The following is a 25053-nucleotide window of genomic DNA, read 5'->3' as shown; positions in this document are numbered from 1 at the left end:
CGGGCACTCTGCTATGATTCTATTATTCTATTTTGTTGCTGAAAATCGGTAGTGATTCCAAAAAAGTCAATGGATGTATGACAGTGTACATTGGTACAGATGAGACACAAGGGTGCATAAAGATTACGTCATCAGGGAAAGGACTTCGGTCCAAGTCTCCAGGCTCAAATCTCCAAAAGTGTATACACACACCTAAATCCCACAGAAATTAGTGAAGACAGAGATCTTAGTGCTTTTGAACATAGAAACTTTTTTCAGCTCCTTTCTTCTGAAGCTTGTAGAGTACTAACACATACTTGACATCCAAGTTTTTTACATGTAAAGTTATTTGAGCTAATGACAAATTCTCAAGGCAGAAGGATTGAAAAGAGACAGAAGAAACAAACAAAAATAATGAAAGAAGGACAGGGAATCACTCACGGTAGCCTGCTGCTTTTCTGCTTTCTCAGTTGCCTCATTAAGCTGCTTTTGAAAGGCCTCCTGGAGAGATTTCATTTCTTCCCTAGTTTGTTGAAAACACAGAATACAAGCTTCATCACAAGTGTCCATTAAGAAATACTTTTTCAGATTCAATAAAAGGCACCTTTAATTATTCAGAGTAACAGACAGATGTCCTGTGTCTGAGTCTTGCTAATAAAATCATAACGACCCCATGAACTATAGTGCCTGCACAAGACAAAAATTATCTATGATGGAAATTGGCCACCTTTTACATCTACTGAGTAACCTGCTGTGCAAAACATCTGCCAGTGTATAATTTCTAGCAAAAAGGTTTGGCATCAAAAAAGTGAGGAAAGTGGGCTACTGAAAACACACCAAAATGGAACCACACTATTATCAATAAGAACTAGTTTATACCTGCTTTAAAATAACTAAATAAATAATGCTCTGATAAAATTCAACCTTCACCTGGCTCTTTCTGGAGACAAGCAACACAAAATTCAGTAGAAGATTCTGGCATACGACTGGACAAGAAAAAAACACAAGAGGATAATTGTTTGGACTGGGCTTTATTTGAATAAAAAAACCACTTCTTCAAATTGCAAGAATTACAGTGGGCTGAGATCCTCTGCTGGCCACCTCTTTCTGCCCACAGCATATGACACACTTTGGAGCTGTGGCAAAGTAGAAGAGTGACATATTTCAGAACGGCTGCATAGCTTTTTCAGGGCTGTTGCTTGCATGGATAAACCTTCACAGAAGACCAGCACAGAACTCGGTTTACACACAGCTAATAATTTAGCCCAGTGAAAACTAAACTGGAATGGAAACCATCTAGTTCATACAAGAACAGAACTTGTAGCTGCTGGGTCATCTTTCTTGTTAGCCGATAACTCTACTACTTTTAGCAATTTTGGGAACTCTAGTACAGAACAGATTTAATTGAAATAGTGATTGAGAGTGTGAAACCAATGCACCATCAGCACAATACAGCGCTCTCATCGTACAAACAGATCTGATAATTTCAAAGTGCTGTTGGTGCACAGAAAGAACAAAACTTGAGGCATCATAGTAAGTGACCAAGTTTTACTTGGAACTTGGGAAGTACTGAGGAATTCACCCAAAAGGGATTAAAAAAAAAATATCTAATTTGAAGTCAGCAGAACTACATCTACTTATACAAGCTGAGATTCTAGCACTCTAAACTTTACTGTATCATCCATCATTGCAGAGAATAATCAAAGTAGTGTTCACAAATCAAATGCAGCTCACGTTTGTCCAAAGAAAAAAGATCATAAGATTAATATTGGGATATATTTTGAATTTTGGTTCAAATACAGTAGATTTAAGCATAACACTATGTTCACCATTCTTCACTTACTCCAGATGAAGTACAGCCTGAGGTTCTTGGCAAATAAACTGTGACCCTTCCTTAGTGAAATTCTATGAGGGAGATTCCTTGTCACATTTTTAACACCTCCTTCTTACACTGAACTTCCACAGCTCTCTGGAAGTGAAATCCAGTAAGCCTGTAAACAGCTGTCAAGCACCTGCAGTAGCTCCAAGGCATTTTCTCGGAGTATATTGTAAAAGCCTTTTCTTTTCTGAAGGAGGGTGAGGGCTGCTCAGCAGCATACTGCCTATTGCACTAATCCAGGGTCCATCTCTGGGAACTGCTGTTGTGCAGTATATTCAACAGCTGAATGCCTTAGAAGCAAAAGTCAACATGTACTTTTGGGTGGACCTTGAGAGACTTTAAGGGGTGATTTAAGGAGAAGATTAGGAAGAATACATGTAGTATGTAGTAAAATTTTCCCTTAGCAGACTCAATTTTCCCATCTGCAACTAAGATCTATTTACTAAATAGTCCATTAATACTTTTAATCAATTAATCTCTCTATTTCACAAAAGCTGCACAACAATGAAACCACTACAATAACACGGTCTTGTATGAAGGACGGAGTCCGTGACAAGGGCAGCTATGATGCTGAGACATATACCTTCAGTTGCACCCAAGACATATAAGTGTTTAAATAGGACATTAGCTGAAGTCTTGCTTTCATCATTCAATAGATTTGTCTGGAATACCTGAAAGATCCTTATGTGCCTGACCCTTCTCTATCAAAGTAAAAACGAGAACTTCTATGTGTATTGTATTATGAATCTTATTTGTTGCATATTGAAGAACTGAAGGTCATTTTATCACAAGCCTTCTCTACAGCAATGCAATTTCATATGTACTTTATGAAATACAATGATGGCCATGGGATTTAAGTATTGCATTTCTAACAATGAAAGAAGTATGAACTTCATTAAGTTTTTACGTAATTTTTTTTCTAAGGAAAAATATGAAGTATAGATGATACTATACAACGTTATATAATATTGTTTCAGCAAAAGTGATCCCTACATTAGTTACATTTTCTTGTTATTAAAAATGTATTGATGTTGTTATTTGTCAGTCTGAATTCCAAGAATTAAGAGAAGTAGAATGATGAAAGTTACTTTCAACGAAGCACTGGGGGACTTGAGACTAAGGACTAGGCTGGGAACTTGCATTCCCAGCCATGGAAACTCATTATTTCTTAAGCGCTCAATGAATAATTTGAGCGCTGCCTTCCTCACAGATATCCAGCGCAAGTACTCCTACATTTGCACAATGACTAGTGATTTTGAGTGTCTACATGCATGAATATTTAATTAAGAGGCCTGAATAAATATATAATACCATCTCCAAATTCAGAGATTGATACACTTTAATAATTTAATTAACTGGGCATTACCATCCACTAGTCATTTTCTAAAACTTCTGATTTTAGTCTTTTTAAGAGAAAATTTCATGACTAAACCTTCCTGAGAAATTCAAAACCCCCTTCTTTAGCAGATATCTCAACTGTAGCATTTTAATATCTTTTCCTAGCATATGTCCAATATCAGCTAACAGGTAATTTGTTTCAAAAACTTCCTAAAATAGCATTCCCTGCCCTTATTTTACTGTTATAATCAGCAGACTCTGGAATACAGACAGTAGTGTTTATAGATTAAAGTAAAAGGAAAGATGGAATTTCCTAGTCTGGCAGTTTTCAGTCTGGAAATGGAAAAAGAAGGGAGGAGGTGGGGTCTTACCTTTGCTTTTGGCCCAGTTCCAGAAGTTTCTGCACATCATTTTTGGCTGATGCTTCATCGTTTTTCAAAGACTGATAGCAAAGGAAGAAATCTATTACCAAAGAGATCTTTAATATTATTCATCTGTGAAATGATTAATTTGGTCCTCTTTCATAAAATATTCCCGGTGAATTACAGATATTACCACTTGTGAGAAATGGAGGAATAGCCTGACTTTTCTTTTACCATAACTCAGCACAGCTAACTGTATACAGCTGTTTTTCAAATATTAAATGAGAGCTGATCAAATAAGTAGATTTAGAAGCAAATGACTAAAAGCATTAGGATTGTATGACAAAGATAAGTGTGTACATACAGAAGATAATACTACAGCTCTTTGCCTATATCTGGATCTCTGCAGTGTTGAGTCTAAAATAACTCATAATGTTGCTGAGTACTACCTTCAACTGTGCTGCATAAGAAATCACATTCTCAAATAACTTTGTTACAAGGAGAAGCACATTTCTCTCAACAGAAGAAAACACCTACAATAATAAAGAATGTTAAAGCACTCACAAAAAAAAAAAAGAGGAGAAAAGGTTCAATAAGCCACAGTTCACTTTAATTAGAACCAGAGAAGTCTGAAATATAAGACAATATAATAATACAATATAGCACAGTATTGAGACACATTCTCCTGTGAACAGATATAGGGATGCTACTCCTCATATTTTTCCCACCTGGCTTACATCAACACGATGATAAAAATGCAACGTCAGGAAAACACAATCCTTTAAAATGGCATGACATACAGAGACAAATCTCAACTGATAATGAGTGTGAATGTTTTTGCCAGACCGATAGACTGTACCTGGAAAAGACTCTTAAATGAACACCTGGTGATTCCAGGACCCCAAATCCAGAGCAGGACTTTTAATCTACTTTTTACTCTGAGGAGCTAATTTGACTCCAGAGTTAATCTGACTATTGCCCTTTCAGCCTACCCATGATACCCAAAAGTTAAAATGCAGAGGTGTCTCAGCTCCAGCTGCAGGCTCATCTAGCAAAATTTGTCAGCTGAACTTGTAAAGTAATACCCTGCGGTAAATGCGGTCTGTGGAGATGGCACGTCAGGTAGGTAAAGTGAGCAGCTAAACTACGCTGAGTATATGTAACTCATCAGCAACCATGCTCCCTGCAAAGGAAATCCTTTATAGTAGCTGTCAGGACAAATGTGTGGTAACTCCACTAAGACAGCTTAGTCTCTTTCCTTCCCTTCCTTTTTTGTTCTACTATGCCCTACTTTCATACTTTCTTTATTTTTTTTGAGTAAGTGGACAAAGGGCCCAACTCACTAGGATTATGTTTTCCATAAAAACATCGGGTTTATGGTAAGTACACGATCAACAAAATAATAATTATTCACATATTTAAAAAAACAACCCATATTTTTTGTAATAAATAGATATCAATATGAAAAAATCAAGGTAATTAATCCTACAGAAACCAAAACATAACCTAACCTGGAGGTTTACTTTAATTCCCTCAAGTTCTTTAGAAGTCTTCGACAGTTGACGAAGGATATTGCTCCTTTCCTTAAAGACTTCTTTCAGCTGTCTTTCCAGTTCTTCATAGCCCTGTCTAACACAGAAAATAGAAGCATGAGATCTTCTCAAAACATTCTTCAATGCATTTGAAAACAGTCTTAGTTCATCCAAATTTAATTCCTTCCAACATTCTTTACAGATTCCTGACTGGAGTGTGGGAAGGTCCCCCTGTTCACCTGTATAGTGACAGGACGAGAGGAAACGGCCTCAAGTTGCACTGGGGATTGGATATTAGGAAAAATTTCTTTACCGAAAGGGTTGTCAAGCATTGGAACAGGGACGTGGTGGAGTCACCATCCCTGGAGGTATTTAAAAGACATGTAGATGTGGCGCTTCGGGACGTGGTTTAGTGGTGGACTCGGCAATGTTGGGTTTACTGTTGGACTCAATGATCTTAAAGGTCTTTTCCAACCTAAATGATTCTATGATTCTATTACTCTATATAATAACTTGATTTCTCCTAACATAGATAAATAGATGTTTTGTACGTCAAAATGATGTGCTGCATCTGAGTATACAAATTATCAGACTGAAACACTGCGAATGGTGTATTGTCTGTGATAAACAGGAGACAGAAAGGATGCATTTAACATGAGTGATAGTACATAGCATGAGATTTTTCTTATTTAAAAGATATTCCATGAAAGAAACCAAGCATAACTTTGAAAGTATTAAGTTTTGTAACACCCACTAATTTGAGGAAAGGATGATTAAGATTTATTTTAACTTTGTAAAATTTATTTCACTTCACAATTTCCCTCCACATAAACCTCCTTACAGTATAAAATAGAACTGACAAATATGCTAAGAGGACTCAAACTTAATTATGAATTAATGGATAAGTCAAAATATTCTATCCTTTTCAAAATGGTAATTTGTACTTGGAATGTAACTATACATTTTAAAGTTTCTATAAAATCCACAATGAAATAAATCCACTGTGTATTGTTTTAGGCTGAATGAAACACAGATCCAACTCTCATATCCCATTTTAGAAAAAAAGCAAACATTACAGTTAATTCTAAAACAACATACTTTTTCATTTAAAATTGTCATTTTGAGGAAAACTGATCAGTGAATTGAAACATCCATTCCTTCTACAGCTTAATTTTAATTTTGGTTTTTTTTCTCCTTGCTGTACCTCTGGTTCTAAAAGGGGGGAAAAAAGAACCTCAACTCTGCAACACATCAGTACTATTTTATAATTGGATCCAAGACCTTGAAGTTAAACAGGAACACTCCTTTAATAGATTTTGAATACACATTTTAGCAAAGAAACTCAGTAAAGCAAATTAAATATGCTATCTAATATCAGTCCTATCTATTTTAGCAATAGTCAGCTCACAAAATATGATAGATATATGAAAAAATAAAATTATTCTATATTAAATGATACTTTGGATACCTAGAAGAGATGAAAGTGAATAAAATGTCTCTTTCATCAACACAAGACTTTAGGCAAAAAATCTTAACATTGTATTGAAGTTTCAGCAATAATTATATTCAGCTTTGACAGAATGTTGCAAATTAAAAAGTGTAGAGTTCTTTGAGTTTGCACCTCTAACGAAACACAAAACATCTCCTGCTAAAAGTAATCAGGCAGTTTCAGTAAGGTCATCACTTCCATTCCTCTTTAAGCTTCACAAAAAGTGTGTTAGACTTGATGGTCTCTCTTGCCATTGAAATGTCATGCTTTTGTTTGAAGTTAAACCCTGCATTTAAAAAAATTACCTGCAAGTGGTAACACTGTCTTAACGATCACTTTAAAGTAACAACCCCCCCAATTCCAGTTTATCTTGAGCATTTAAAGGCCATCTGTACCAAGCAGCCAATTACACTGCCCATGGGTATTCAATTGGCACAGCTTTCCCTCTATTGTCTTGTAAATACTGATATCTACCCATTTGCATAAACCAGGGCTTTTCCTGAATTTTTAAATTGAATTTAATATAAACTATGCATGCACTTATATTTTCCTTCATATTATATTTTATGATACACTGGGCAGGAAGGAGGAGACAAAAAGCCAACAACCAACTTACTACTGTGAGTCACAAACCAAACCAAACCCTCGGAACTGTTAGAAGATAATTAAAAAAAAAAAAACAAAAAACGCAAAAGAAGAATGAAGATACAAGACATAGTTATCAGATCTATTAACTATTAGAACCTCAAAGGGTTTTAATTCTGGACAATATCATTTCTGATATCAAGCTTTGACTCTTAGCATTGTGTCCAAGAACAGTGCCCATGTATTTGAAGACAGTAAAATTCAACTCTTCACCTGTGCGATAGCTAACAAACCCTTAGATTAGCCCATCTATTTTGGTGACCTCCGTTTCTACATTGTAAACTTGTGTTATTTAGACCAACAAAGTGCAATTCAAGTGAAAAAGGGTAAATTGGTAAATACCGTGGTCTAATCATGAATCAGATTATTCAAGAACGCTCATATTCTCCCACAAAACTGAACACATCTTCACTTTTACACTTCTTTAATCTTAACAAGATGTAACCAGATGTAACCAAAATGATTAGTTCGTTCTTTTGTAACTAAGCAACATAGAGATAGGGGCAGGGTAGATAATACTTTAATATTGTGTTTGTACACCTATGGCTATGGATATGCTACTATGCCCAAAGACAATTGGACGAGGAGTAGTACAGACATGCTGCTATGTTCCCAATACAGCCCCAGCCCATCTTGACGACGAGTCGAGGGTGGTTAGAATAATTGGTTTGTGTTAAGGGTGCCAAATCATTGTTAGGGACCACGCACCATGAAGAAGGGAAGCGAGTTACATAAGCAAGGTGGGATTGCGCATGTCCAGAAGCAGGGGTCAACTAAAGGACACACCTGTACGACCACCAAGGACCACCAGAGACCCCTGCAGAAGCCCCTCAGAGCTCAAGGACGCATGCGTAATGACCATGCAAATATGATAATTAGTTCTGGGAAACAGAATGAATATGCATGATCATTCCGGGAAATGTGATGCATATGTATGTAATTGAAGAATATAAGTTTTGGTTGATGTAACCTGCGGAATGCAAGCTAGGTGGAACGATCCCCCGTGCATCCAGCGCCGTAATAAAGAATGCCTGCTTCTTAATACTACATTGGTGTTACGGAGTTTGATTCCCGATTTTGGTGACAAAGATACTCAGGACTGTGTTTTAGGAAAGATCCATGGTCAATTGTTTTTCCTAGTCTTCCCTTTGACCAAAATTTGGGAGACCCAAATTTTGATAAGCACTGTTTGGAAGGTTCCACACACATATATGCAATATAATTGTGAGTGTGGATAGATAGGCCATTCTAGAAGTAAAATCACTTTTCCACACCAGCATGTCCACACTCTGCAGCTGTGCTATCATTTTAAAAGAATAGTGTTTTTTTCTGAAGCTAATGTTAGATAAAATACTATTTCCATCATGACATAGTAATATTTCTTTCATATGTGAAAACGTACAAATCACAAAATACGTAATCACAAATACGGAATTTTGTCCTGATGAACATTAGTAAACTCCTCTGAATTTGATTAACTAAGAAGAAGATTATTTGTCTAATTAAGAAAAAACTGCAAGATGTAAAGCAATTGGACCAGATATCAACAAGACTTAATCAACTTAATTCCTCTGAATTCAGAGATTTAAATTGAAAGAACACCTAATCTATATCTAGGAACCTGAATGAACGAGATGGCTCTTTAAGAAGGATGGCATCATCCCTCACCACGTGGGAGAAAGGAAGAGAAGGAACTTTAGTAGGAAAACAGTGAAATGTTAAACTTAATGACAAATTATGTGGGCATGGAGGGAGAGCAGATTCTTGCAGCCAGAAAAATAAGCTCTAAACTGAACAATTTGTTTATGCTGAACTTGGATGCCAGTTTTGTACTACAGCACAATTCTGGAAGAAGTTGACTCAGTGAATGTGACGTGTCACCACTGTGCCACCCTGCCACAAACACCATGAAATCCCAGCAACTTTCTGAAATCTTCCAATCCTCAAAAACTGTCAGGGTTCTCTACTCATTTTGCAGTAGAATTATATGTGGACAAAATAAGTTAAACCCATTCCTAAGAAACTCCACTAAGTAATTACACACAGATCAAATCTGTTCTCCGAATATTAAGTTATACCAGTTACACCATTCGGCAAAATAAAGTGTCATTTTCAGCATATCCATGTGGGATTAAAATTAGTATTTCTCATTTTAGCACATGAATGTGCTCTGACAAATGTTCATTATGAAACAGAACAATTTAGCAATGCTCTGTATGTTAAGGTCATCTGTAGTACTCCAATTGCAAATTGTTTTGCTTTTACCATCAGCCTATTGATATAGTGTCAGTGTAAATTCCAATATCATTTGTTCTCAGGGAATGATACTCACTTATAGTTTTAAGCTTAGTCAGCTGTTTTGACTCTTCTATTATTCTTACTGATATGATTTATTCGATTATAGTAAACATTTCAACAGATTCTAATTTTCAGTAATGCAACAGGGACAAATGCCTAATAACCAGAAAGACTTGTGCCCCAGAGATCACTCCACCTCTGACTGTTATTTCCTTAAATATTAGAAGTTAAGCTTTTCGTCTTCAAAATAAGGATTGAGTTTATTTCTCACTGAATAATATGTACTATGTCAGGACAAAGTAAAATTGATTTTGTTTTCCCACTAGGTTTACAAAGCCTGTCTTCAAAATAAAACTTTTATAAAGATTTCAATTATTTATGGTACATAAATGTCCCTGACTGAAAAAAAACCCAACCCTTAAAAGAACAGAAAATTGAAATACAGTCTGCAGTTTAAGACAAACTTTGATAGATGTCTCTTTGAACAAATCTGTTGTCTGTTATGTTCCTCAAGCCACTCTTTTTAAAAAACTTTCCTGCTATAATTGCAATTAATATCCTACGGCATCCTACTGTAAACTCTAAGAAAATTAGATGAAATGATGAAAAGGTCACAGCCTCATGGGTTTGGCTATTTTTTTAAAGCAGCAATAGTTAAGGAAAGAGTAGATTATATTCCTTTTCATGCATCATAAACAGTAAATACTGTTTACAAAGTACACTTGCAAAGTGCATGATTGCCCAGGTGTTTCTCACGCAATCTTTTAAAGATACTCTTGGTGACAGACGTGTACGCATGAATGTGGTTTACATTCAAGTGAGAAAAAGATTCATCAGAATTCTAAATCAACATATCTGGAAATTGAAAATAAGAATCTTTAAAATTGTAAAATAGGCAAACGAGACAGACAATAATAACAGAGCACTGCAATGCTGCTTTTTCTCTCTCTCTAAATATAAGCATTTTTTATCTAGAAACTCAGTAGGAGGGAAGTCATTTATTAATGATCAACAAACAATGATCAGGTCATCTAAATGAAGTATGCAATATATACTATATATAATTATAGTGTGTATATATATAATATAATAGTATTTAACCTACTTTTATCTGATTTCAGTCAATTCTGCATTAACAATGACATTTGGAAAAAATCTTATAAGCATTAAGTTGATCAGCAGATAAGCTCTTGCTGAAATCCAACCTTTGTCAGATACAACCGTTCTCCATACTCAAATGGCATTTACGTTATGTGTTTTGTATTTGGGCATTATCTAAACACTTTGTTTCAGATGGGGGGGAGAAAGGAAGAAAAATTAACACAAAACCTTGGAGATTTAAGGTGAGCTAAGGAAAATTTTTATTTATCTGACCTTCATAATTTGAGCAAAATATTGGGTTGGAATGTTTCACCCCTATCTACTGAAAATAATGTATTATCCTGTGGTCCAGGCTTGATTTATTAACAGTTCAAATAAAAATCACGTTGTTAGTACTTATGTGACTATAGCAGGTTATGACCGCTTAAGTAGACTTAAGTGCCTGACCTAGTCTAACTTTAATAATCCACAAAATGGTAGCAGTGCTGGTGCGTTTTATTTGGTTTCTACACAGCTAGCAGCTAGAGAATCAGGCCCTTTGCATCTATTTCCTCTTACTTTTTAATGCACTCATTGTAAATAAATGAAAACAATCCAGCACCTTTTTGGCAGACTCTTGGCTGTGTAGAATCAATGACTCATCAGGGAAGAGATGCAACTGTCACTTCCCATCAATGAATAAAGGAGCAAAAGGAGATTTCCGAAAACTTGCAGCTGGCTTAGATACCTGGTCTCAGGAAATGACACAGCAAGTTGAATCATCAGGTATAACGTGATACTGAAAATAATGACCCAAAGGAAAAAAAAAAACCAACTTGTATTCATCCACTGAAAAGTGCACAGGCCACAAAAGCAAAGGGTTATCATCATGAGGAAGGACTGTACAAAACCCTGTGATTGACCCCACAGAAAAATAACCCCTCCTCCCAAACATGCCAATAGGTGTGATGAGCCTTTTCTCTTCTCCAAGCTATCATTCAGGAGGCATTTGACCTAGAGCAATGAATCCTTACTGGATTTATACAGTTGTAATATGGAACAGACACCTTCTGAAAAGGAAGTTATTAAACTCTTTACAACTATTCTAATACAAACTGCCTAAATATGGACTTGTCCTCTGTACCTAGAGTTGACTTTCACATCAGTTCTACAGCATTTAGTCTTTAATAGGAAATCCATTCATACCAAAACCATTCTTTTCCTGATAGCTAACATTATCCTTTTCAGTTCTGATATTCTTCATCATTTATATCCATAATACTGCCTTTGGTCTGATTTTCTACTGCATATCTAAAACATTTGACTATGACCTCAGTGTTATTACCCTTAAATACAGCACTGTTACACTAGTCTCCTCAGATAACCAGCAATGCTTTTTTCCAGCATCTCTTACAATACAGTCAGGTTAGTATTGCTGTCTCAGCTAGCTGTGTAATTTAATCTTGTAGTTGTTTTGGAATTTTACATTTAATTCTGCTGTCTAATAGAAAAAGAACCTACCAACATCACGACATCTATAGGAAATTTCACTCTCTCTTTCTAAGCTGTTATCTCAGATGATATAAAATTGAAATATTTCTACTTTACCTGACAAAACCATCAATGGGTATCCTCTGAAAGTCTGTTTCACTGTTTAATAACTTAGTTTAGTAAAGTTCACTGATCAGCTCTCATCAAGTTTTAAGAATGGAACTTCTAAAACTTTTTTTTTTATTAACCCAGACGCAACAAGATGAGAAATTAGTCCCAGATCATTTGATTCCATATACATAACCATGCACACACACAATGTATACATATATAAACGTGTACACATATATATAAATGTGACTTGTCTTAATGGTAAGCTACCCACTTTGTGTCGTGTGGCACTTCTCAAAAGTCTAATACTATTAAGTTAGATTTATTGAATTAATAAAGTATACCATGATTTTTTCAAAATATATGAACAAATAATTTTTCAAATTAGCATCTTAAGAAGTCAGAATAAAGGAGATATTGGTAGTTAAGGGACTCACGTGCTTCACTAACCCTTCATTTACCACCAAGATCCTAAATTCCTCACCAGTTGGTACCCAGCACCACAAGCATCTAAGCATCTTCTGTGTTACTAGAAATTAAATCCTGACACTGCTGAATTGCTCAGAGACACCAAGAAAAGAACAAGGAGGCGCTGAATCCATGGTCTGATGACCAAGCATGTATCTCATTTATGAAAAATACAAGTTAAATGCTGATCTTGTGAGTATTTATTAGGGCCGGGAGAAAAGCCAAAGCAACGCGCAGTGTGAAAATTAGTGTTCTCCTGCACTTACGGAGACCTGGGAGGGCCTGGAAATTGTATTGATAATATAAACTGTAGTAAGAAAATAGTTATGATTTCTGCTAAAGGAATCTAAAGTCCCTTCACTGAAGTGAATGCCACAAAGATTCCCAAACAAGGCAGCCCAGACCAGCTGCCTCTGCGGTCCTTCAACGCCAAGGGCATCCCATTTACACAGCTTATTCACAAAAGTTAACTCCAGCCCTTTATATTCTGTGATATTTGAAGGAGAGGAACAACTCCTTCAGACGGGGAACGCAGTGACTCGGGACTGAATCACTCTCTAGCAAGACTTGTCTCTCCCATTGACGGTAGAGGAAGCCTAGCGATAAGCATCATCAGGGTAATGTTTTCTGTGAAAGACCGAAGATGGAACAAAGCTGCTGAATGTAACAACTGAATTCAGCCAGTACAGTAGTAATTGCACAAATACCCAGGTCACAACAGTAAACCAACAAACATAGCTGTCGTACTGACAGCAGAGTAGCGATACCGATACAGTCTGGCAGACCGCCTGCTCACACCAGGGCTGCCAACGCGGGCTCACTCACGTCGAGCAGCCGCCGCTGCCAAAGCCTAGTTAGACTTGTTAGAAAGGCATCACCTTTGAACACAACTTTAGAGATTTTCAAAATCCTTACCCTGCTTAAGAATTTAGAAGGGATGAATCTGCACCTTCATTTCTAGTCCACCTGTCTCACATATTTGAGATAGCAGGTATTAACAAAATAATTGGGTTACTAGCAACAGAGATATATATATATATATGTTAACATTTGGAGGAAAGAAATGTCCTTGCTATTTAAACTCTTACCATTATAAAACACGATTATATTAGGTTTGTCTTGTAGCAACAAATTTCCCAATTTCTTTTTGCAAATATTCCCAATTTCCAAATTATTTATTTTTCCAATTTCCCAATTTCCAAATATTTAAAATTGCTGTTGCATCCTAACTGCTATATTACTTCTGCTCAAACGTGAATAAAACAGGCTGTTCAGTATAATTCTTCCTGTCTTCTTTTACATGCTCTGGTGTTAATGTGATTCAACCTAGAACATTACAAAAATAATTACTAATATTTTTCAACTGAAGAAAAGAAAAACTCCTCCATTTAATTAAAATTGTTACAGAAATTTAGAAATTCAAGAATAAAAATTTTATTGAATATTCTATTGTCTTCTCCTGCTGAGACCTTACTGTTCTCTGTTGTACAGTTTATAGTGTTTCAGCCCTTTAAGTTTCACAATGGCTCAAAGCCTTGGAACTTCTGCCACCACCTCTGGGAAGTATTTCCACAGCCTACCAAAATCAGAATATTAAAAAAAGTTTCCTAACTTTCAGCCTACATTTTCCCTTCTTTCACCTTTTTTCCCTGAATCTAGGAAAGCCTTGCCACAAATCTGTCACATACAATTTTACTGTCTCCTATCTCCTTTTTCTCCTTCAGGTGCTATGAATTAAAATATGCTAGGCACATAAAGACTAAGGACAACCTCATGGTTGGACAGACATCAACTGTAAACAACTTATTTTCTTATTGTGTTTTGTAGGCAAGTCATATGGCTAGTTTAATACTTAGATTTTTGTTTATGCACTTTGACATCTGAGATTAAGGAATAGCACCAGTACCAGAGCCCTGTCTGCTCCTGAACCTGGCTGACCTGGAACGACTGAGTGTATTCAGTTATAATCACAGAATGGTAGGTCTGCATATCTTTTGCTTTGAGGGTGACTATTTCTTAATTTTCATTCAATTTTCAAATCAATCAGGACATCTCTCTCTAAAATATTACTTTAATATGTCAATATATCACCAGACCAACCCATTATTACCACACGATATTAATTAATAATTGCATATTGATTATATGATGCCCAAATGATAGGGTGTAAAGTGTGCTATATTGGGGATGTCCCACAACTGTAAAAAGAAAGAATATTAAAAAAAAAAAAAGCATCAAGAGCATGAGGTGAACTTGTCACATAACTGATGCTACTAAATTAACAGGATAAAATAAAGGATAAAAGTAGCATAGATATTATCAACACATTGTTGGCAAATCAAAAAAAAAGGCATCATAGCACACCATTGAGCCCAAGCTCTTCTGAGGACTATCTCATACTACCTGGCGGGCAGCACTATGTTAAATTGTCTTCTGACTAGCTTAGACTGGTAGCAGAGCAAGCACGTGTCTGTCTGAAAAAGACAATATCGATAACCTGATAAAACAACTTTTTCCTTCTGTGTAGAAATAGTTACAAAAGCCACATAATATAAGAAATATATAGAAGTTCTTTTCCTGGCTCCCAGACATCAGTAGAAAATTTGTCAGTTTTGGTTGACTCTTCTGAGATCACATCCTTGGTCTTACAATATTAAAGCTTCATTCAGGGGAATACCAGAATCTGTCTTGGACTCTTGATAAACTTTTCAAAAGTATCTGGGCATAGCGTGCCTGCAGTAAACCTCCTCTTTCTCTTTTTTTAATCCATCTGCTAGATAATTATACAGAAGAAAAATCCTGCAAATCACTTCAGGAGACTACTTTTTAAAGGAAACACAGTAGGAATACTCTGTTCTACCTAGCAGAAGGATTTCTAGATACTTGTTTTACCGAATCTGGCACGAAATGAAAAAAGTGAAACCCAAGCTCCTTATAATGCACAAGTCATGCGCTCAGCAATTCTGCTAGCAGGTCTGTCCTTGTACCTGCTCTTCATCCCTTTATAGTGGCATTAGAACAATAAGCAGAATAGACAGAAGCCATTCTATAGTTCATTTTCTGCCAGAAAGGACTACTTTGAACAATTTACCATTAGATATATCTTTATGTTATCAAAACTTTAACTTTGTTCACTCCACTGTGAAAACAGATTATCTTAAGATACTATTATCCTGTGCTTGTACAAAACACGAGACCATACATTCTGCAACTCATTTCCTTAGGATCTTTAATATATTAAAAAATAATTGAAATAACTGTTTGTTACTTTTTTTGTTTGTACTGGCAAAATGATGATGCTGTTCCACTGACACATCCAAGATGTCTTTTTAACTTCTGATTACATAACTTATAAAAATTATTCTCCACATCTTGAACTGTGTCCTCAGTCAACTTCAAACACTTGCTTAAAATACTCAAAAAGCCTAATTATATATAAGTGCAGTTCTGGATAAAAATCCATGTTCTTATGATCTGTACTTAAGTGGAGGCCCCTACTCTATTGAGAACAATTTAATTTGGTTTTGTTGCTACTGTATTAGGCATTTTTCTTGAATTGTACAGATGTACTGCATTTCTATTTTAAATACAATTAAATAGTAGCCCAAAAATGCATTGCTTGTTAGCAAAATGCATATATTGGCCAACCAACCAAAACTATTATCTTGACGTGAGCCATAGTGTCACTTCATTTGTACTTCTCAATGTGATATCATCATCAGGTAAAAAAGAAAGTAAAGAGAAAAGACAGGCAAGCTGAAGAGAAAAATACAGCTGTATCTGCCAAGGATCAAGGTATGGTCCCATGGGAGCGAATCGGATTGTAGAAAGACAGAAACGAGGCAAAAGTCATCGAGTGGAAAGGAAGATATAGAAGCAGCAGAAAAATAAATATGCAGTTCTGAAGGGCAAACTGCAATCTAAATGAGAGTCAGAAATATCTGAACAGCTCAAAACAATTGGCAAGTCCTGGGTAAGCAGTTAAGAGGGCTAAATAAAGAACTTGAAGCCCACTGCTGTGTCTCTGACTCCTTAAGAACAAAATACTGCTTTCAGCATAATTTACATCAGGGAAATTTGGAATAACAAAATGTAAAACAACTAGTGAATACAAATTATGACGAAGACACAAGTACCTGGGAAGCAAGAGAGCTGGCAGTTTCAAAAAGATGTTAACTTCTGAAACATTAAAGAGAAATGCTGAAAACAAAAAAAGAAATTAGCTAGATTTTAAAGAACAAGAAATGCAAAATAAATGAAAGCAACATAAAAGTAAAATTATTTCTCTATCTAACACTTGTCAAAATATTGCAAATTTGTGTAACAGAGATATAGTCCTCTCAAATTCAACCACAGAAAGTTATCCAGAAATAGATGTATGCAGAAAACACTGCAACACATCACAGTAGCTATTTACTTTGTGGCTCTCCTTTCAACAGATGAGAGAGAGCTACGTATATTACTTCAACACTTCTTTATCCTGTGAATTGCTTCTTTCTGTTTCCCTCAAAAATGTACTGAAACTCAAGTTTTTTTAAAAAAAAAGAAAAAAGTGATACAAAAAAAGTTAAGTAACAGATGGTATACCCAGTCGACCACTACCTAAAAGCATATTGATTTTTCTCTTTATGAAGTCTGTACGAAGTTAGTCTTCATACAATTAAGCTTAATAAAATGTAATTGTCTAATAAAAACTGCCTGTGATATTTATAGTTTGACAATTCATCAGTAATATATCTGAAAAAAGAGAATAACATGTGAATGGATAGACTCCAAAGGATAACATGATAGGTCAGCAAAACAGGCATGCTTTACTTTTTTACATTTGGTTTATTTAGTATATTTTCTTCTAAGACAAATCTGTATTTCCAAAAACTTGGATATAAAATTTTATGTTTATAATAAAAAATTAATGTTAGTAGGAATTACACTTGTCAATCACCATGTCATCCATCCATTCTAAAACTTATCTTATTAGTAAGTAGGACTTTGGTGAGATTTGGATCAATTCTTAATGAAATTTTTGGTGCTTTTCACTTAACATTTCTATTTCAGAAAACACTTAAGGTCTATGACTAAATATTCAGGCAATTTGCTCCCTTCTTTCCATCATTGTTCCCAGCGTGTTTACTTGTTCAGTGCCTAAAGCGCTTCATAAACACAATTATTTTGTTTTCAGCCTGAATTTTCTGCAGCATTTATCATTTCAGTGTCTGAAAGATCCAGAATCATGACTGAATCTTTTTTTTTTTAATTGGAGTAAACGTCCTTAGTGAACAGACAAGAATGTCCAGAGGGGAAAAGGAACACCAGGTAATGAGACACTGCTAACCTCAATTTATTAAGTGGACTAAGCAAGTCTGGACAAGCTTCTGGACCAAGCGACTACCTGGACAAGCTTCACACTCGCAGCCACACCTACGCCCTCCCCATACAGTTGCCCAAGATGCACCCCAGTTGCCGCTCCAATGAGTCGGCACAGTCGCGCCTGGGGGAAAACACAGCACTTTCTCCAAAGGGTCTCAGTGTTGTACTCTGGGTGGCAGATGGGCACCAACATGGGATGGTTCCCCCCCACACTTTTACACTGCCTCCCCCTGATCTCTGCTACTGGTGGTGGTTTCATAGCCAGGTGTCAGTACAAGCCTACAACGAAACCAGCCCTCGATGATACTCTGGGTATACCTTCAGGCAGTTTCAGGTATTATTCTGCTGTTACTTGTTGATCCACAGACCATACTAAGGCTCATCGCACTCGATTCCTGTTTGCATCATCCTGTTTGCCAGGGCTCACTACGCTCAGTTACTCAACTCTTGATCAAGACAAGGTCATGATGCTCTTGTGACAAGGAGGAAGGAAAAACTACAAACTACAGGGGAATGACAATACTTTCAATTGGACACTGATTCCATAGCAGCTTCATCATTAAATGACTGGGAACAGTGAAAAAATATCACTAACTTTACCACTTTTCCCTTTGCTTTTTAGAGACTCTGTGGGAACTACAGATATCTGAGAAGTTTTTCAAAGGTCACAGCATAATTTATAATAGAAAGCATTATCAAGTGCAAATATAAATGTTTCTATCCTTTCCGTCTATAATCTTTTTAATTCATTGAAAATACTTTTCTGAATACATCATAATGAGAATTACGTGGGAAGGGAAGAAACAGCTAAATTTACCACATACCGAATTGCAAATCAAGTGCTAAAGAACAATGTTCTTATCAAGTTTCATGCAAATTTGTGTTTGCCGTTGAGAAAATCCTTCTGGATTGCTGAAATGCAGCTATGTTAATAAGCAGTTATAAAAAGCAAATGCTGAAAACAAATGCCCATCTCACTTCCTACAGACTTTCCTTTCCTCAGACACTAACTCTTCCCTCAGCATATGCCTCCAGCAGCAGCCAGCACCTGGTACGTCTTCTAGATGGAACAAAATGTACCTCTTAACTTCACTCCAAAGGTTGTATTTTTATCAGGTTCCCAGTGAAATAAGCACTTCTTCAGCTGCATCAAGAACTATGTGAACTAACCCTGCTCAGAGAATATCTAATTGACATAGAACAGCTGTGACCATACATTAATTTTTTCCTCTTATTCCATATCTGCTCTGAATGACATTTCCATTGCAGCTTCAATGGAAGAAAATGCTACGTAGCTAATTTCTTCCTCAATACACTTTGTGAGATCAAAAGTTTCTTTCCAAAAATGGTAAATGAACATGCCTGAAATTCACCATATATGCAAAGGAAGGAGGATGGCTCAATATATTGGGTAACATTTCTCTCCTTAAAAAAGGAGAGCTTCCTTCACTTCTTATTCAGCCCATTTTTACTAGATCATAACTTCATGAAATTGTCTGTACTTGTAATTTTTCTTAGCATGACTGTCAAACATTTTTCTAAGTTTTGCATTGTCTTTTGTGATCCAAGTGATCTCCAAAACAACTATATCAAAATTGGAAAGAACGGGCTGTAGCACTACTATAACACTGCTGTGATGATGTGAATTCATACATCCCCTGCTGGAGAGATTTTCCGTTTTATCAGCATATTAATACATGCATGCTGTCCAACTTCCAGTCTACAAATACTACTGCAGAATTTAAATTTTCCTAAATGTCCAAAGTATCGGATTTCATGATTTCATTCAGATGTTTATTTGTTTTCACATATAAAATTAATATAATAACAAGTAAAGAGTTCCATTCAAAAACTGTTCAGGAATTAAATTAAAATTTGAACTCTAGGCACAACTTAAAAATAATCCTAATTCCTTACCCAAGAAAAAGAAAGGAAATGGAAATATCTAAGACAGCTAGTCTGCATATATTCTCATCTCTCTGAAAACCGTGCTCCTGTGCAGTAAGCATGCAAGGATTTACCCACACTATGAAAAAAGGTGAAGGTCAAACTGCGCTTAAATATCTCTTGTCAGTTAAGTAACTTAAATAACTTACATCAGTTAGTTTGAACTTCTCTCTGATAATAGCTTAGTCTTGAGGGAGCTAAAAATGTTAACTGCTTTTCTGGAAACACTGAGAACTTAAAACAACTGGGCTTTTTTGCTGTTGCTGGACCTCAGATAATGCAGACAGAGTCTTGGGGACGACCCTGTCCCCCAGTATAAGTACTCGGTTTGAAAAACCTTTCCTACTGCACTTGGAAGTATCGCTGAAGAGCAGTCTGACTGTGAGAAACAATCCAAGCTTTAGCAGAGATTAGTTACAAATTCCCACAATCAAAGTGAACAGTAGTCAGTCTTTCAGGAGGCTGTAAAGGAGACACTTCTATTTACCACTACACATTCCAAGAAGGTTAGAAAATGAGTATAACCTATATAAACCAACAGCAATTTAAAGGGTTTATTGATTTAGCTTGTACCTGAACTGTAGAATGGTTTTCTCAAGGGGAATTACAATATGAGATCACTTATCAAGGACAAGTCCACTCTTTTTCAGAGTGATGCATTTTGCCTTGTAGTGTTTATACTCAGATGTTTAACTAAAGCAAATATGCATGAAGGATTTTAATTATACTGAATTATGGTATTATTAGATATGAGAAAGGATTAGTTACTTACAGGGTGAGAGTTGTATTTAACATATCCATTTTATGATTTGTGCTGACTACAACATCTGGGGTATTGACTTTCTGATAATTCTATCATCGTTTGTTCCCTCCCCCAGTGACCGGTTTACTATTCTGAAAAAAAAACCAAAAAAAATCAGAAAGTGACAGCTGCATTTTCAGACCAATTGCTCCTTCCACCTGGTGCACTTTCTTACGTGAAACCAAGAAGGGAATTGTACATGGGGGAAAAAAGCCTTCGCCTGTACAAGCATACATATGTATATCTAAAAATGTACCAAGCCAAAATGCAAGGTATTTTCCTCTATATTTCTTTTTCTTGAGGACCAAATTGAAAACACTTGAAATCTTACAAAAACATGCTTTTCTAGTTATATGTACTATGCATTATCATAGGAAGACTCCTGTGTTTATTTCAGTAACTTCAGAGAAGCAGAGGTGATGTAGAGCCTTGATGATATATTGACACACTCCCAGTCGGGAGAATTTAGAAAAAATGCCTGCACATACAAAATTACACATTCCTATGTAGCTAAGAAATCAAAAAGTGATATTTGTGATAAAAGACTTGGGATAGTCATACTTCAAACTCCCAAGCTTCACACATCCATTTATGCTACAAGCAAGACCCAGCACAATTGTGCCCTCATATACGTGCAGAAATGCAGGAGTTAGGAGGCATGAACTCGACAGCATTATTAAGCTCAAAACTTGAAGACTCCAATTCTTACAGGCTTGCTCAAAGCCCAACACGTCTTTCACCTGTATTTTTTGTTCCCTGTTCTTGTTGCAAGACTTGGCTGATATCCACATTTTTCAGGAAGTAATCATCGCGCTTGTCTGCAAGAGCTTATTTATGGCATGCAGTTCAATTACTGGGACTGTTATTGAGATCAAATAACTGAAGCACAACAGTAGCAAAAAGAGGTGGCAGACCATCTCAGACCAGCAGGACTATTCTCTGGACAAACAGAGATTATTTTTATTTGCATACAGTATATTCTTACCCTTATGTCACGTTTTCAAAGATGATGCAAACATGAAAATAGGAAAGGGAGTTGCAGCACATTAATTACAGCAAAGAGGCCAACTGAACTATTACAGCAACAGAGTGGTTAAAATTGACCTCAGTGGAAGCAGCATTAGGAGCTATATAATGACCTATGTCTTCCTCTTTGGATGAATACTTACAGTCAATAATTTGTGTTCACTTAATATTAAAACTGGTTATTAATTAATACTGAAAGTAAGGCTTTAAAGTCAAAGTCGGTTGGGCAACACACCCTTATAATAAATATTTTGTGGCAATTGTAATAGGAACTCTTTGATATGAGTCAAGAGCTTCCATTCTGATAGGAAAAATCCCAGGTAATTCAGCAGATTAAGAGCAATAGGATTCTAAATATTTAGTGGAGTTCTACAGAAATTATGCTATGTATAAAACCCTGTAATTTTTCCAGTAACAAACTCTCCAGTAACAAAATTAGACAAACTGAAGTATATATACACATTTGGCAGACTTGAAAGGACAGTACCTTTTGAAATCTACTTCAGTGAAACAGATCCAAATGTTTGGTAGCATAACTTTTAGTGTTTACAATATAAACCTGGTAGCAAACTCACCAAGAATTACATAGTCATTACACAACTTTGAGATTGCTGTTTATCTTACCAATTTTTGTTTAGATTATAAATAAAACTTTGGAATTCTTATGTTTACGCCTCTTTTGTGATGAATTTTGGGAAGGGAAGGGGAAGGGGAAGGGAGAAAACAGTAGCAATTTAAATATTCGTTCACTTTTTTCCTCACGGTACTTCGTGACATGAAATAGTCATTAGAATTGTGCCGCCTTCTATCAGCTAAACAGGTTTGACTTTATGAACCCAAAATATGACGGCATTTCATTTGCTTTCCTTACACAGCCCATTAAACTAATGCATGTTAGCCTAAACCACAATGTCCTTTCTTAAAGAGACAACTATTAATTTCTAACTATTTGTATCTGAAGTAGTCTTATTGTTACCAAAGCCATTCTCACTATTATTAGAGCTGCTCATGCATACACAAACCAGGGACTGATGTAACATTCTGTCATGTTGGATCACTAGAAATTTTCCAAAGAGAACTACATACTGCACTCAATAGATCATCTTCTGAAGGTACCTAGATTTTTACTTCAAGCTGGAAAAATATGAGAGGAGGGAGAGCACAATACTAAATGATGCAGTTTTAGTAATTTCAAAATTGTTTTCATTTGATCTGATTTATGAGGCGGCTCTTGCTGGAAGGAAAAAGTAGCAACGAATCTACAGAATCGAAGGAGGAAGGACTACATCCCTCATATTCAACAGCCCAGTTAGTACGTAAGAGAGTTTGGTTCGTATTTTCAACTAATTTAGCTTTCATCTCTGACAAAAATGTAAAGCAACCAGGTTTTAAAGCACTTAGAGGTGACACAGCAGTTCTTCCTGACGTTGTTCACACTTTATAAAGAATTAAGTATTCATTATGGTAGGAGCACAACAATCCCATCCCTCACGTGAATGATTCTTTCAAAAAGAAAGAAGAAAACCATTCTCAATGTATTAGCCTATTTTATACAAAGCAAAATAGCTATAAATAAAAGGGATTGATGGGTACTTCACCTTTTCACCTTTCGGAGTAACTAATTAGATTCATATTTTATATATTAAACTTCAAAGCTAGTACAAATTCACAGCATGTGTAACACAGAGAACACTCCAAGGATTTTATAACATTGGAGAGGGGGAGGTTAGGAAAAAAAGAAATATAATTTATTTGAATGTTGTTGTTGTTTGGCAACTAAATAAAAAAATAATTATTCATTCTATCTCACCACTTTTAACCCATATTCAGAGGTTTATGTTTAAAAATATGAGATGTTTAATACACCTTATTAGTTGTAAAAAAACCTAACCCTAGAAAGGAGCCAGAGTTTCCTTTCTGGCTGTTGAGATGGTTTGCTTTGTTTTGACACACTCATTTCATTGCACGTGGTAATGCCAAGAGTCCAATGTACCTTTAGGGTAAGAAAAATCAATGCCACTTTTTGGTTGATAAATAATTGGGCTCAATTACCTTTCTCTCTTTAGGCAAGTAAGACTGGGAAAAAAGTTTTATGAAATCAACAGTCAACTCACAATAGATCCTGCACAATCCTTCTGAGGAAAGGAGAAAGAAGTCTTAGCTCCTTAATAACAGATTTGTTAAAATGGCAGCCAGTATTGGTACGCAGGGTCCTGCTAACATTGCTTTGAGAAACAAGTGTAGTAGTAACACTAATTCCTCCTCAGGACCCTTACTAGGCATACCGCTAGGAGAATGGTAGCTTTGGCATTTTGTGCTAGTGTTTTCCATCAGCCCTGAGGTGACACTACCCACCAGCATAAGACGGCACGGTCCTGTTGAAGGCAACGCATTTGGCATGCAGCGCATCTGCGCGTCAGCAGTCACATACTTAATTTGACAGAAAGTTCTTTGTTGAAGATAAGTCATTTTTTAGGTTCTTTTTAAATTAGTTCACCTTTGCTGCTTAGCTATAGAAGACTAAGCAGGAGAAAGGATAGGTGGACTGGGAGCCGTCAATTATTTTGTGTTTGCAGCCTAATGTCTCTCTATGCTCGTGAGCTTGAAGCAAGAATTCTTCCTTAACTGCAGCTGATTTCTTGGTACACACTGCTTTTACAGGGTCACTTGCAAAGATTCTTATACCCATCATTACTATGACAAACTTTTGCAAAACAATCAAATATCGATAACAATTTTAAAAGAAAATTTAATTTGATAAAAAATAATTTTCTGTCCATCTTCTCTTCAACTTTTTAAATTATTATTATTTTATTCCCAACTTTTGGAAGCACTGAAGAATTCCATACTGAAGATGTTCCAGGCATGCGTTTACCCCTGACAGACAAGGGGATTCTGAGAATGAACCAAATGCAAAACAGTATCTTTAAGTCTGGATTTCAATTGTGGGACAGCTCCAGCTTCTGCTAAGCTTCCCAGTGAAATACAGTCGTGTCCTACATCAGGAAATAAAGTGTTGAGGCTCAAAAAGCACTATTCTATACTCAGATCTACAAATTATAAAGCAAATTGCTCTGTTTCATTAATTAACAGCTACAGGAGAGCAATATTTGAAGCTGATGTCTGTCATAAAATCTGCAATCTGGATTTTGGTATAGTTCAGAATTGGCCATAAAATAGTAACCTTCACCTTCTGTAAAAGATTCTGAATGAGTTCCTCACATATGTTTTCTTAGACA

The 25053-nt window shown here is 36.0% G+C and overlaps 1 protein-coding gene across 1 annotated transcript in view; it reads right to left on the bottom strand.

Annotated features, from left to right (window-relative positions):
• Positions 1-25053, bottom strand: part of LUZP2 (leucine zipper protein 2) — a 221110-nt gene that overhangs the window by 106994 nt on the left and 89063 nt on the right. Inside the window, exons 4-6 of the mRNA XM_072864895.1 lie at positions 5070-5187; positions 3568-3638; positions 421-502 (exon numbers count right to left, since the gene is read on the bottom strand). Coding sequence (XP_072720996.1) covers positions 421-502; positions 3568-3638; positions 5070-5187 — 271 coding nt within the window. The remainder of the gene's footprint in view (positions 1-420; positions 503-3567; positions 3639-5069; positions 5188-25053) is intronic.

The sequence above is a fragment of the Ciconia boyciana genome, chromosome 6 (assembly GCF_034638445.1).
Source record: "Ciconia boyciana chromosome 6, ASM3463844v1, whole genome shotgun sequence".
NCBI classification, from domain to species: Eukaryota; Metazoa; Chordata; class Aves; order Ciconiiformes; family Ciconiidae; genus Ciconia; species Ciconia boyciana.
The sequence above is the reverse complement of the archived record's forward strand: the minus strand, read 5'-3'. Positions and strand labels throughout refer to the sequence as shown.